At 43.0% G+C, this 13,999-nt stretch overlaps 1 protein-coding gene across 1 annotated transcript in view; it reads right to left on the bottom strand.

The window, feature by feature from the left end:
• Positions 1–8,853: 8,853 nt before the first annotated feature.
• LOC120737488 overlaps positions 8,854–13,999 on the bottom strand; it is a 44,884-nt gene continuing 39,738 nt past the window's right edge. The window contains exons 7-8 of the mRNA XM_040038225.1: positions 10,680–11,058; positions 8,854–8,977 (exon numbers count right to left, since the gene is read on the bottom strand). Coding sequence (XP_039894159.1) covers positions 8,854–8,977; positions 10,680–11,058 — 503 coding nt within the window. The remainder of the gene's footprint in view (positions 8,978–10,679; positions 11,059–13,999) is intronic.

The raw sequence follows: 13,999 nt of genomic DNA, 5'->3' as shown, positions 1-13,999 counted from the left end.
ATTTCCGCCACTCTGTGTTCCTCCTGCTTCGTTTGAGTTTTATACAAAATGGATTCTGGGATATTGCATTTTGTCATTTCGAGCTGATTGGAGACCAAAACAGCCAATCACATTTTTTTGCATCCAAGTCTGTGATTGGCTGGTTTTGTGGCACACATATAATGGTGTACAGAAAGAATTGAACGCGCACGGGCAGAAATGTTGAGAGCGCAAGCAACACATTGCGAGCAAGCGCAAATGCAAAAACTGAGTGAGAGGGGGTGCTATTGTGTGTGTGTGTGTGTGGGTGTAATAGCAAACACTGAAATGCATTTTTTGCACGCAGCAATGAATTTTGTTTGCTCAAAATAAATTTCTCATCAAAATGCAACACTTGCACCTGCAAATTTTTTTTACGTGCGCTCAATTTTTTTTTACGTGCGCTCAGAATAGTGGCACAAAAATATTCATGCAGCCGAATACATTCAGTGTTTAAAACAGAAGCTGTGCAGGTCTGAGATCAGCAGCTTTCTGAAACACTAAACAGACTGTTAATGTTGATATTTAGTGACACAGTTACATGGGTGATCAATCCTTTTGATGTTTTGTCTTCAAATGTATCAATAAAACAGCTGTAGCTTTCACTGACAACATGTGTGGTACTTGAACCTTTGCAATGTTTTCCTCTGTTAATTTTGCATGTGAACATGTTGGATGATGTTGGGATTTAAATATATATTTTTAATGCCTATTTTGCTGAATATATTGTTTTATGCATAGGGGAGGGCCAGCTTTGAGACAAGGTCACAGGCTGACAGGAAACTGCAGGTTTTTGCAGAAGTATGAGCAACAGACAGAGTGAAACTAAGTTCAGACAGGTTGCCCTGGCAACAGACCTTAGGAAGGGGAAGTTATTGCAAGCTGCACAGGAAGTTTTAGTTCACAGGCATATTAATAAATCAGACACAGAAAGTGTTTGCAGAAAGTCATCGCCTTATTTGTCTGATTAGAAGAGAACGGAACATGCTGGAGTTTTCTGCCCCATCTCAGCAGGAGCAGATAAAACGGGGAGCCAAGGTCGTAGCTTAGGCGCCGTGTGAGAGAAAGCATGTGAATGTTTAGGCTTTTATGATTAGGTGGGGGCCACTAGAGGCTATAAGAGTTTGATCAATGCTCCACCATTTTGAGATCTGATGCTGTCTGCGTACAGTGTCCATCTCCCACGCGTGTGATCATTAAAATCATCATTTGACTCAACCCGGCCGGACCAGTGTTGTCATTGTGGTTTTTCCTCTTGTATCCATCCCCAATATTTGAATCCGTAACACTAAGCAGAGTGTTTGTATCGAAACTGCGTGACGTGTAAAGGACCAAAATAACACCTATATGTGAGACACAGTTTATGATTCTAATGTTAGAGATCCTGCAACTGCCGTTTTAGGCTGTGCACGAAGTGTTGCCTGGGGTGGGGGGAAACGCACGCACGCACGCACGCACGCACGCACGCACGCACGCACGCACGCGCTGCCCAAACCACTGTAGCTCACAGCTCTGGCAAAATGGGGGAAGTGGTCGGGGTGTGGCAGTTTAGGATGGCAGACTATATGGCGTGGCTGACGAGCTGGAACACACTTCAGCTGTGGCTCATGAGGAAAACCTGTAACACAGGAAAAGGAGAAAAAAACTCTCACAGAGGGAGAGCCACTAGAGGTCAGCGACTGTAACAGTCTCTCTCTTCCAGAAGATGATTGAATAAAAAGAAATATAAATGTTGAGTCGGTTTTCTCTGTTCTATCAGGGGAACAAAAGAATCGGGGTTAATAATGATCTGTCTGCTGTCACTGGATGGTGCCGAGGTCTGAATCTGAGGGCAGCTCCTGTAATCACAACGAGAACAGAATCATCACAACCGGAAATATAAAGTTTATCCCTCAAAATTGAAATAAAGCTGATTCTTCTCTGTCCTCTCACACTCAAGATCTGTTCTATTCTTACATTTTTTCAGTTCTACAGTTCTGCAGACAACAAACATTAATGCTTCAAATGATTTCTTTCAAAGGATGTAAGCTGTACTGAGTACTATACATTTAACTGTGAACAATACTTCATTAAGAATTACCCAGACTGTTTTTTAACCTGAATATTTGAAACAAACTTAGTAAGAAAAAAAAGTGAGTGCTAAGAAAGTCATCAGTGGAAAAATTTAACATAAATTTAAAGCTGCCAAACGGCCGTATTTGGTTTCAGTGTATAAATATTAGGCTTTGCTATTTTAATCCATAGTTAATGATTAATGAGAGGTTACTTAAGTGCAAGCTTCTTTTTTTAAAAAAATTGGTGTTACTGTCTTTACAGATGTGGCCAGAGACTGAAAACAAACTACTGTTTGCACATATTTAATGATCGGCTCTGCACAGGAGCTGAAGTCTGTAGCTCTTACAACATAATACTCATAATAAAAGTACAATAACGGTAGTTAGTTACTGACTGAGCAGCAGGGAGCTTTTCTTTAATCAGGCTAAATTCAGCTAAACGGACTTAACAAAACAAGCTTGCCCGACAGATGAGTGCTCATCTTAGCTAGGTCTCAGGACCGAGCTAAGGACGGTAGTTACGGATTAGCTTACAAACACGTTTAACTTACCGAAAAAGTGCGGCGGGGCCTCGGGTCCTTCTGTCGGGTAGTCCAGTTTACTGAAGAACACCTCAGGCTGTCAGGTTAAAACAGTCGGCCGTGGTTTTGTAACGTAAACGCTGGAGCTCCTCTCTGCACCCCCGGTCTATCTGCCATTCCCGAACAGAGTTTCTGCGTGACTGCAGCTGCCAGTCAAAACTGTTATGATGACGTCACACCCCAATTTCACAGCAATTTGGTAGTAATTACAATCAAACTTATGAGAAAGACCCCTTGAACATAAAACAGCGTACTGAGAACTATCAATCAATCAATCAATCTTTATTTATAAAGCACTTTTCATACAGAAAAAATGTAGCACAAAGTGCTTTACATAGTTAAAAGCAGCCCACCCCACCCTCCAACGCACTCCCCACACTCTCAATACACATATATCCCCCCCCCCCCACCCACACACACATACACACACGCGCACACTTAAAGAGTAAAAATTGGGCTGGGCTCACATGAGCCAAGTGAGGAAACATTATAACAGAGAGCCGTCTGCACCGGGAGCCGGTCACAGACCGCAGCCTCCAGGCTGGGCACACAGCAGGAGGGAGGCCAAGGAGCCCCCCAACCAGGCTGAGAGGACTACTACTACAACTACTGTCGCTGTGGCGACGTCCATGTTTGCTACAGTCATTGGCTCGGACCTGACAACAGTGCCACCTGAAGGAGGCTTCTCTCTCTCTGAAAGCTTGTGTTCTGACACCTGAGACCTGACTTTTGAGACCTGACACCGGATACCTGACACCTGATAACTGATACCTGACACCTGTGGCTACATGTGTTTTGTTTTCATTTTGTTCCTGCTCTCTCCCTCCCTCTCTGTCCCTCCTTCTCTAACTGCCTGGGCGGAGCTCACCTGTGGGCTCCTGCCCTTGGCCCACGCACCTGGGTCAAGGGCTGCCGGCGGAACTCACGGGCACGTCACTGCAACCCCCCCTGGCTTCTGCTCCGCGGCTGCTGAGTGAGCCCTCATCTGGGACTCTCCTCAGCTCTTTCTGGGACAGTGGCGCGGCTGCCCCTCTGTTGGTCTTCCTTGGTCTCTTGTGTTCTGGGGGCCTCTGGATGTCTGGAGTTTTGATCTCCTCCATACCTGCTTCATGCCCTGGAGGACGGTGGTGTGGCTCCCCACTAGTGGTGGGCAGATCGGTATCGGATTGATAGATGGTTAGATCGATTCTTTACTTTGAGTTCTGCTTGTTTGCTATGTAGCATTCCAGCCGGACTTTATTCAGACGATGCACTCAATGATCGTTACGGATGGACCATGGTGGGGTATTCCAACCCATTTATTCACAAATTGCCATAGACACATCGTAAGAGCTGTAATCATAACATAAAACAAATAAACATTCACTTGATATAACCACGTTTCTGTTATGCTAATCAATTCACAGAAAAGGCACAGGAGGTGCTAGCATCAGCCTGCTAGATCGCTCATAAACTTATTAACAATCAAGTAATACATTTACAAATTGTCCGAAATGCGAACAACAAGTACAACACACAAACATACCTGTTCGCCTTCCAGCTAGATGCTAATTTTAAAGATGGATGGAAACCGATAACCTTCTCACTAATCCTTTCTGCGGCAAGCAGTTGCAGTACGATCTTCCTTCCCGGAAGTTGCCCGTTCCGAATTTCAAAATAAGAGTCTAATCTATATTATAAGGTATAATTCGTTCAGGGATTTAACTGTTTAAAAATATCAAATAAACAAATAATCTGGGTCATTTACATGCTACGCTGTGCTTTCGGCAAAAAACGAAACAGCCAGGTCGCTGGACTCGCCGCTCCTGTGTCAGCGGAGAGCAGGTACACTTTGCCCCCCGGTTATGTATCAGTGTTGCGCTGACATGTCACGTGACCTAGATACTTTGGGGGTTATTAAGTTGTTTATATATTAATTATATTTTTATCAATTGTTTGTATTGTTGAGAATTTTAATTGTAATTTTTGTATTATAGTTTATCAACAGTATTTGTTTTAATTTCTTTACTGGTTTGCGTGCACTTAAGATTAACAAAAAAAAAAAAAAAAGATCGCCACCACGTCAGACCCAATGGCATTTTCATGCTTCGCAGCATCATTTATTCTTACAATAATCACACCATTGCTGTAACAGTACATTCAACGGCTGCAGCTCTCCCACTGGCAGCCGTACACATCACTACCACCAAACCTGCAGTGGCATCGCAGAACATGCCCTGCCACATACCCCCATCGCCCGCTTCACCCCACCCCGCGAGCAGGCGAGGGAATCGGCCCGGACCATCGGCCCCCCATGCCCCGGCCCAGCGACGGGGAAGTGTCCACTCTGGCGGTCGCCCGCGCCTCCAGCGGAAGCCCGGGAGCTGGCCTGATGGCCACCCATATGGCAAGCAGCGGCGGCACAGCAGGAGTGGAAGTGAGCCAGGGCTCAGAGGCAGCTGGGCAGACGGACCATGCAGCCTGCGTGCCGAAGCGGACAGCATGCCGCCCTCAGGCAGGACCCCCGCACACCTCGCGCACCTCGACCTCCATCTCCAGCTTGGCATGTCCCGCTGGCGCGCCAGCCTCCGGCTCACCCCGAGCCGCGCGCTGTCCACCCTTACAGTGATCACACGGTTGCTGTAACAGTAGCTTACATTCAACGGCTGCAGCCCTCCTGCTGCCAGCTGTACACATCAACACAAAAAACAACAACAGCACAAGCAGCGCACAGATTTTAAGCCGGTGAGGCATGATTGTAGATGCAGTGAAGGTGAGTCCATCTCATCTGCAGCAGCATTGCAGACCACGGCCGCCACAATAATAAAACATTTTTTATTTAATTATAAATAAATTATTTATCCTAATTATGTCCTGGGTTTTAAGTAATTAATAATACAAAAGGAAAAATCACAAAAAACACTTAAGGTCATGAAAATTAATTGCGATTTAGCAATTCAATGAGGCATCCAACTTATTTATTGAAAAGTATCGTATTGGTATTGGTATCAGCGATACTGGCCGGTATTTACTTGGTATCGGATCGATACCAAAATATGCAGTATCGCACACCACTACTCCCCACACCCTCTAACAGATCTGATAAAAAAAAGTCATATAGTATGAATGATTGTTTGGCTATGGAGTGAGCGTTTAGAAGAGCGATCTGAAGCAGAGGTGACAGGCTGACGTCATCAACAGCTGACTGATGAATTGAGAGCAGACACCTGGAATGAGGACGTAGTCTCCAGGTACCCCTAGCTGTGGAACTGTGGTCTTGTAGAATGACAGGCCAAGGTTTAAAAAAATCCCGCATCTGCAGACATGACGCCAATCTAGGTAATCGTTCTGTTTTCCCATGATGAAAAGCCAGGTAGGCGGTAACCAATTGGCATTATCCGTGTCCTGGAGGGTTACCAGTACCAAATACTTGAGACGTTTTCTATCAGCAGAAGAAATCCCCTCTGTCGGACATGTTTCCTTTTAGCCTGAACCCAGACCTACAGCCCCTTCTAGATGATCTCCTTAACCTTGTTCTTGCTCCTGGGTTTTTTGCTTGGAGTTAAGAACAGGTACAGGTAGTCAGGAGAGGGAGGAGGGCATACAAACGGCAGAGGGAAAGCCTGGTGGTAGCTCTGCCAGCTCTCAAAAATGAATACTTTGATACTCAACAAAGTATGTGAACGGTAGATCTGAGTAGCAAATAGACCTTCATGATATATCAGAGCTGAGATGACAGGATAAAAAACAATACACTGAAACAGTCAACAAACACACAGCGCAGCAACAGCGGCCAAGCCGAACAAAGGCACCATGTTGCCAGGACAAATGTCTATAAAAAGGGTTTGATTGTTTCAGTTTCAGCCTGTAAGCCAGGTACATGAACAGAGAGATGTGGTCAGACTGTCCAAAGTGTAGATGCGATGCACCCCTATATGCACCGTGTATGTTACTGTAGACGTGATCCAGGGTGTTCTTGTCACGGGTGACTTAATGCTCCGGTGGAATGGTAAAGTCCAGCAGATTGTGTGAGTTACCAATGTTAAGTAGTGCCTCTCTCAGGTATGTTAACAATGCACAACACTTATCCAATGCAAAAAGAACAAAAAATAACAACAAACAACATGTTGGCATCTGAGAGCGGAGCAAGAAAACACATCTGCCTCGGGGCACGCCATGATTGCAGATTCAGTGGATGAGCTTTGAGGAAGAGGTGATGTAAGTCCGGGTGTAGCAGGATGATGCAAGGAGGCTTTCAAAGGTTCCAACAGGCAGAGATCGCAGGAGGACAGGCAGGTGAGGCACAGAGAGGTTTTCATAAACAAAACAGGAAAGTTCAGGAAAGTTCAATAATAATGCAAAACTGAAAACTCTGGGTCGACTACAATCATTGAGACAATTCCAGTTTCTTATGCCTATGACTGTTGGACACATTTGCCTTTGTGTGGTTCAAGTAAACCGATGGTTAAAATAAAACTTCCTTCTGCCGTCCCCATTTTCTGAACACAATACAAATAAACTTTGTAACTTAAGAGGTAGTGTTTTATTTTTTGCCCTAAACATAATAATTAATGTCTGTAATTTCACTATGTCTTCTAGTTTTAATAATTTCCTATTTATAAACCAACTATTCGTGTGTTCTCTATATTTAACATTATACATAATTTGAATCGCTCTCTTCTGTAATAAATATAATAGTTTCATATTAGTCACGTATGTATTTCCCCCATACTTCAACACAATAACTCAGATAGGGTAGAAACAATGAAAAATATAATATTCTCATTGTTTTGTAATCTAATATATATCTTACATTACCCAGAATATAAATACTTTTAGCCAACTTTTTTTTAACATGTTCAATATGAGGTTTCCATGTTAACTTGTTGTCCACCATTATACCCAGAAAACGGAATTCTGTCACTCTTTCAATTAATACTCCCTCTATAGATAATATTATCTCTCCCTCCTTTACACGGATTCCGAATATCATAAACTTTTTTTTTTCAAATTCAATGATAACTTATTTATATCAAACCATTTTATTTATTTTTTCATTTGAATAAGTGATACCTGATACCTGACACCTGATACCTGAGACCTGACGACTTTTTGTCTGAGACCTGAGGATGTCCTAAAATGTACACCGTACTAGTGACATTATAATGTCAGATAACTCCGGAGCATCCACAGTCATGGTTTTGTTGGACTTAACATCTGCCTTTGACACCATTGACCATACCATCCTGGTTAACAGGCTCCGGGACATAGTCAGCGTATCCGCTCTGGCTTTGAAGTGGTTTCAGTCATCATTTTATGCATATCTGTTTTTATATTATTGTGATTCACGTTGTGTTTTTTATCCTGTGAATAGTTCTATATAAATAATTTGAATTGAAAAAAAAAACAGTTAAACTGTGGACACCAGAGACTGAGAGCATCCTACAGGACTGTTTTGCTCAAACAGCCACCATGGAGAACTGCTCTGTCAATATACAGGACTATGCTGAATATATGACTGAGTACATCAGCAACTGTGTTGACAAGATTGTGCCAAACACACAAGTCAGAAAGTTCCCCAACCAGAAGCCCTGAATCAACAGCAAAGAAAGAATTTAATTGCACAGAGAAATGCTTTTTTTCCCTCTGCACATGACAATATACACTTTGAATCTTGAATCTGCAAGTAAGCTGTCGGCGTAGCTGTACTCACTGTTTCCACGCTAACTCCTTTTTCCTCTCTCCTCAATTTGACTACTAGACATTACCTGCTACGCTTCAGTTCTCCTTTCCTGGCCCAATTCCCTCATCTTGGTCCACGTCTATGTTACTGTGGCGGGGTGTGGCCTGCGGTGCCGTGCAGAGGAGGCGGACGCACCTGCACAGCATCCGCAATCACGCCCCGCCGAATTAAATATTGTACTGGGTCCTGTGGTTGGCGTTGTTGTTGTTGTGGTGATGTTGAGCGGGCAGCGGGAGAGCTGCAGCTCTATGTGTATTGTGAACAGCAACCGTCCAGTATTAATAAAGAATGGTTAAAATGCCACTGGGTCTGCCGTGGTCGTTTACAGTTACCTTGTCCTCCACATCAAGTTGCCAATCACATTCCATGCCATGTTGTGTCAGTTGTTGTGCTAGATTCTAGATAAATAAACACTGTTAAAACGCTTTGCTGTCTCTGCTCTCGGTTATTTGCACTTGGGTTCAGTTCAGGTACTGGCTTACAGCCCCTTTTGACATCCACACAGTTTATCCATCACGTAGATTAAGTCCTCCATGAGACTTAGGGAGGGAGTGAGTGCTGCTAGGTTCATGTTGTGGTTGAGTCGTTCTGTCATGTTACAGCTGTGGCAGGCAAGATGAGGACCCAAACACAGCACTCATACTGGAGGCTGAACACAAAAAGGCAGTTTTGTTGGCTGTAGCAACAAACTCAACATTTACAAATGGGGGAAAACAAAAACAAAACTGGAAACTAGGAACTATGAATAAACTAGAAAACACAGAGCTAGGAGTTATCAGGAGACAGAAAGGAAAACCACAGCAATGAGGGGGTAGGTTGTGACAATGGACAGAGGAAAACCCAGGGCTTAAAAGCACAAGTGAGTAAAGAGGAAATGGGAAAACGGCTGGGGCTTATGTGACATTACAAGACAAAGAGGAAGCAAAACTCAAAACACTGATCACAGTTCATCAGATTATCAAAGCAAAACAGGAAACACAAGACAGGCATGGAGATGCGGACTTGACACTGAAACATGACTGACTGGGGAGACAGGGAACATGGAACACAGAGGCAAGAGTAATCAAATGTGGGGCATAAGGAAGGCACAGAGACACGGGAACAAAGAGAATAATCACAAGCTAAGATAAACACCAAGGAAAGGAGCACTAAGATCACTGAGAACTTAAAAGAAAACCAAAACCATGAACAATAATGATCAAAGAATATTAAACGAAAAACACAAACACTGGGTTACCAGACCCGGTATCGTGACAGAATTAAACTTCCACTTAGCACCCTTCCAGCTTACTAACCACACCAACCACACCAACCACTAACCACACCAAACTTGATCTCACATTGATTTCATTTCTGGCCTTCCCACCTTCTATAGAAGATGTTAATCCACAGAATAATCAATATTCTAATCTCTAAATCCGCCCAAATAGAAAAACTACCCACTGCTGGTGAGACAGCCAGATTTTCATAGATCATGTGTTCAGAATTCATGGGATTGCCTTAGACATAGTTTTGGACCGGGGGCCTCAATTCACTTCTCAGGTTTGGAAAATGTGCTGTACCGTCTTAGGTGTGAAAGTAAATCTCATTTATCCTCAGACAAACTATCCTCAGACAAACTGGCAAACAGAGACACCAAACCAGGAGCTGGAGTTAACACTCCGTTAACTCCAAATCTTTCTACATGGTCCACCCAGTTAACATGGATTGATATATGACTGTTCATATATTTAAGAACCGTTCAGTGGGCACTTTTGTGTCCTAGTAGCAGATAAAAACCTTGCAGTTTGTTAAAGGTCTTCTACTGTTTGTTTTTGGGAGACAAATGATATACCTGACATGAAGGAATAGCCTCTAAATAAGCACAAAATGTAGGAAAATTTGTGTTCTTGAAAATAAATCTTACACGATTGGAAAGTATCCTGCTTAGCATTAGCAAAACAAGATTTGGCAAGGTTTTCATAGGTATAAGACATACTCATCTCTTGCTGCTCAACCCACAAATGCATTTTCCTCATAAATTAAGGATTGTTACAATAAGGAAATAATCAATCAAACACAAATTTCATTACTTTTCATGGTAAGTTTCTGATCACATTGTATTCCAACATAAGTTATTGGTATTATTTATTCCTTATCATCATCACAGATAGAAATCCCAATTTTCTTATGAATTTGGAATAAGCTCTACTGCATTTTTTTAGCCAATTAGCCATTTTTTGTCAGTTTTTTTTTCTCATAAAAACAAGATGACTAAATGAAAACTTATGTATGAGGACAAAAGCTATGGTCAAATGTATCAACACTTTTGTTAAAGAATGAAATAAATAAATTAAAATGTACTGACCTTTGACCCTGAGTGTCACTAATTTCTGCCTCAGGATTTTTCCATCCTTGTAGACGGTGCAGGTGTAGACACCTCGATCATTAATGTTGGGGTTTTTCAGAGTTAGACTGAGGTCTCCAGTTTCCAACAGGTCTGCCTTCATTTCTGTCCGGCAAAGATAATCCTGGTCCTGCTGGTCTGGCTGGTTTCCTCTCTGATACACTTGGACCACCATATGTTTAGAGCCTGAGCGTCTCCACTCCACTGTGACGTCTTCAGGCAGGTGAACTTTGGTGTTAAAGGGCAGCAGGACAGATTCCTCTCCCTCAGTCACCTCCACTTTCTCTGCATTGAGATCTAACAGGAGAGCAGAAGACAGCATATGTGCAAGCAGATATCAGTGAGTGAGTGTGCTCTCTCACTTACTCTAATCTCTTTTGCTGTGTAACCAGCAACTCTTCACTCCTCTTTTCAGCGTTTCTCTGACTTGGAGCTGATATAGTTGTGTGTTGCTCAGCTGCTTTTCTTTCTGTTGGTTTCTTTAGTTTGAGACATTTATTCCAACAGCACTGCTAACACTTAAAACAGGACCAGGGGATTTGTAGTTGGTTGGTTGGTTGTTTTCAGCTAGAGTACACACAAAATCTAATATTGTGTTTAATTAAAATATTAACTAGACTCAACTCAGTTTTTATCAACTTGGTAAATGGCCTGTATTTGTATAGCGCTTTACTAGTCAAGTGAAGCCAAGATGGCAGCACCATGTCTCCTTGTTGAATGTCTGCCTTGAATTTTTGGGGTATTTTTTTTTTTTTTTTTTTTTTTACTATCTTAAATGGATTTTAGTTTTTTCTAACAAGCTTTTTAAGACTATTTTAAACTATTCTGTAAATTCTTGGAAAGCGGTCTTTTTTGGGGGGAACGTCTGCTACTACCAGAAGTTGTCTGCACCACACCAGGGTCTGTGCTGCTAGCGTTTACCAACTGAGCCTCAACCAAGGCCTGTGCTGTTTTCTGAGGCCATCTCACTGAACCGAGTCCTGTGCTGCCAGCTGGATCCATCTGCACCACCCCAGGACCTGTGCTGCTGGCTGGGGCCATCTACACCGCACCAGGGCCTAGCTGGACCCATAGGCACCACACCAGGGCCTGTTCTGCTAGCATAAACCGACTGAGCCTCACCAGGGCCTGCACTGCCGGCTGGACCCATAGGCACCACACCAGGGCATGTGCTGCTAGCATAAATCAACTGAGCTTCACCAGGGCCTGCACTGCCAGCTGGACCCATAGGCACCACACCAGGGCCTGTGCTGCTGGCTGGGGCCATCTGCACCGCACCAGGGCCTGTTCTGCTGTCTGGATCCATAGGCATCACACCAAGGCCTGTGCTGCTAGCATAAACCAACTGAGCCTCACCAGGGCCTGTACTGCCGGCTGGACCAATAGGCACCACCCCAGGGCCTGTACTGCTGGCTGAGGCCGTCTGCAGCACACCAGGGCCTTTGCTGCTGGATGAACCAACTGCATCTGTGTTGCTAGTGGAAGACATCAACACCACACCAAGGCCTGTGCTGCTCGAAAAGCTCATCTGTAATACATCGGGCGCTGTGCTGTTGATTGAAGCCTTTTACACCACATTGGTGAATGTGCTAGCAGAAGCCCTCTGCTAGCAAGCCACAAGGACCCGAACTTCTGGCTGGCGCCTTAATTGCCATCCTAGGTTTGTGCAGCCTATTTAATTCAGCATGAACAATCATTGTGTTTTGGATCTAATCTATCTGTCTATCTAATCTATCTGTGCTGGCCAAAGTTCTTGAAGCTCTTGTGTGTGAGCAGTTAAAGGAGTTTTTATACACCAATGCCATTTTATCTGAATATCAATCAGGCTTTAGGAAGAATCACAGTACTATCACAGCTGCAATTAGAGTGGTAAATGATAATACTATTGCACTTGATTAAAAAAAACAACACTGTGCATCCCTTTTTATTGATTTGTCAAAAGCATTTGACACTGTTGATCATTGTATTTTAAAACTTAGACTCTTCCAGTCAGGACTCTCTGAGAGAGCAGTGGCATGGTTCTCAAACTACCTCAGTAACAGGACTCAGTGCATTAAATCTGACGGTCTATGTTCTGACTTTGTTACAGTGCACAACGGAGTGCCACAGGGTTCTGTATTAGGTCCCCTTCTATTTATCATTTACGTAAACAATCTTAGTCTACATGTGCCAGATGCAAACTTGCACTTCTATGCTGATGATACAGTTATTTACAGCTTTGGATCAACTCTTGTTCAAGCCATTGACTCCTTGCAGAAGGACCTTTTTTGCTGTCCAGCACTCATTCCTTCAGCTTAAAATTGTTCTCAACATAGACAAAACAAAGCTCATGTTGTTTTCTAAATCAAGGAGATGAGCCCAAACTATCCCATCAGTAACCACTCTTGAAGGTAATAAAATAGAGTTGATTCACACCTATAAATATCTGGGAATCTTAATTGATGACTCGCTTACCTTCAAACCACATGTAGAGAATCTTGTTAAAAACCTGAAGTTAAAACTGAGATTTTATTTTCAAAATAAGTTGTGTTTCTCTTTTAATTCAAAGAAGCGGCTTGTTGCTGCAACATTCTTGCCTGTGCTGGATTATGGTGATATTCTATATATGAATTCTTCTGCTCAATGTCTTCGAATGGTTGATTCTGTGTATCGTGCTTCTCTGAGGTTCATCACTAACCATAAATCTCAGACTCACCACTGTGAGTTATACTCTCAGGTAGGATGGCCTGCTTTGGTAAGTCGGAGGAACTGGGTTGCTGCCTTCTTATATATGTTCCCTGCTTGTAATGAAACATGCTGGTCGGTATTCTCTTCGTCCGCATGGTTACTTGTTGCTTTCTGTTCCATTTGCCCGAACTGAACTTGGTAAAAGAGCTTTTGTCCATTTAGCACCCTTGGCTTGGAACAAACTGCAGAAGGAATGGAAAATGGCTGAATTAATTTCATTAAGTGCTTTTAAATCGAAACTACGAATCCTTGAGGCCAAGTCCATAACATGCAACTGTTTCAATTAGATTGATTGTCATTTTAACTGACATATTTTTTTTTATTTGAATTTTATTTTATTTTATTTGTATTATTTCACTTATTGTTGCATGTGTGTTGTTGCTGCCTGTGTTTGAGTAATTTCTGTAACTGTGAGACATCTGCTGCTGCCTATCTTGGCCAGGTCTCCCTTGAAAAAGAGGTTTTTAATCTCAATGGGATCTTCCTGGTTAAATAAAGGTTAATAAATAAA

The sequence above is a fragment of the Simochromis diagramma genome, unplaced genomic scaffold, assembly GCF_900408965.1.
Source record: "Simochromis diagramma unplaced genomic scaffold, fSimDia1.1 OVJJ01000223.1, whole genome shotgun sequence".
Lineage (NCBI taxonomy): Eukaryota > Metazoa > Chordata > Actinopteri > Cichliformes > Cichlidae > Simochromis > Simochromis diagramma.
The sequence above is the reverse complement of the archived record's forward strand: the minus strand, read 5'-3'. Positions and strand labels throughout refer to the sequence as shown.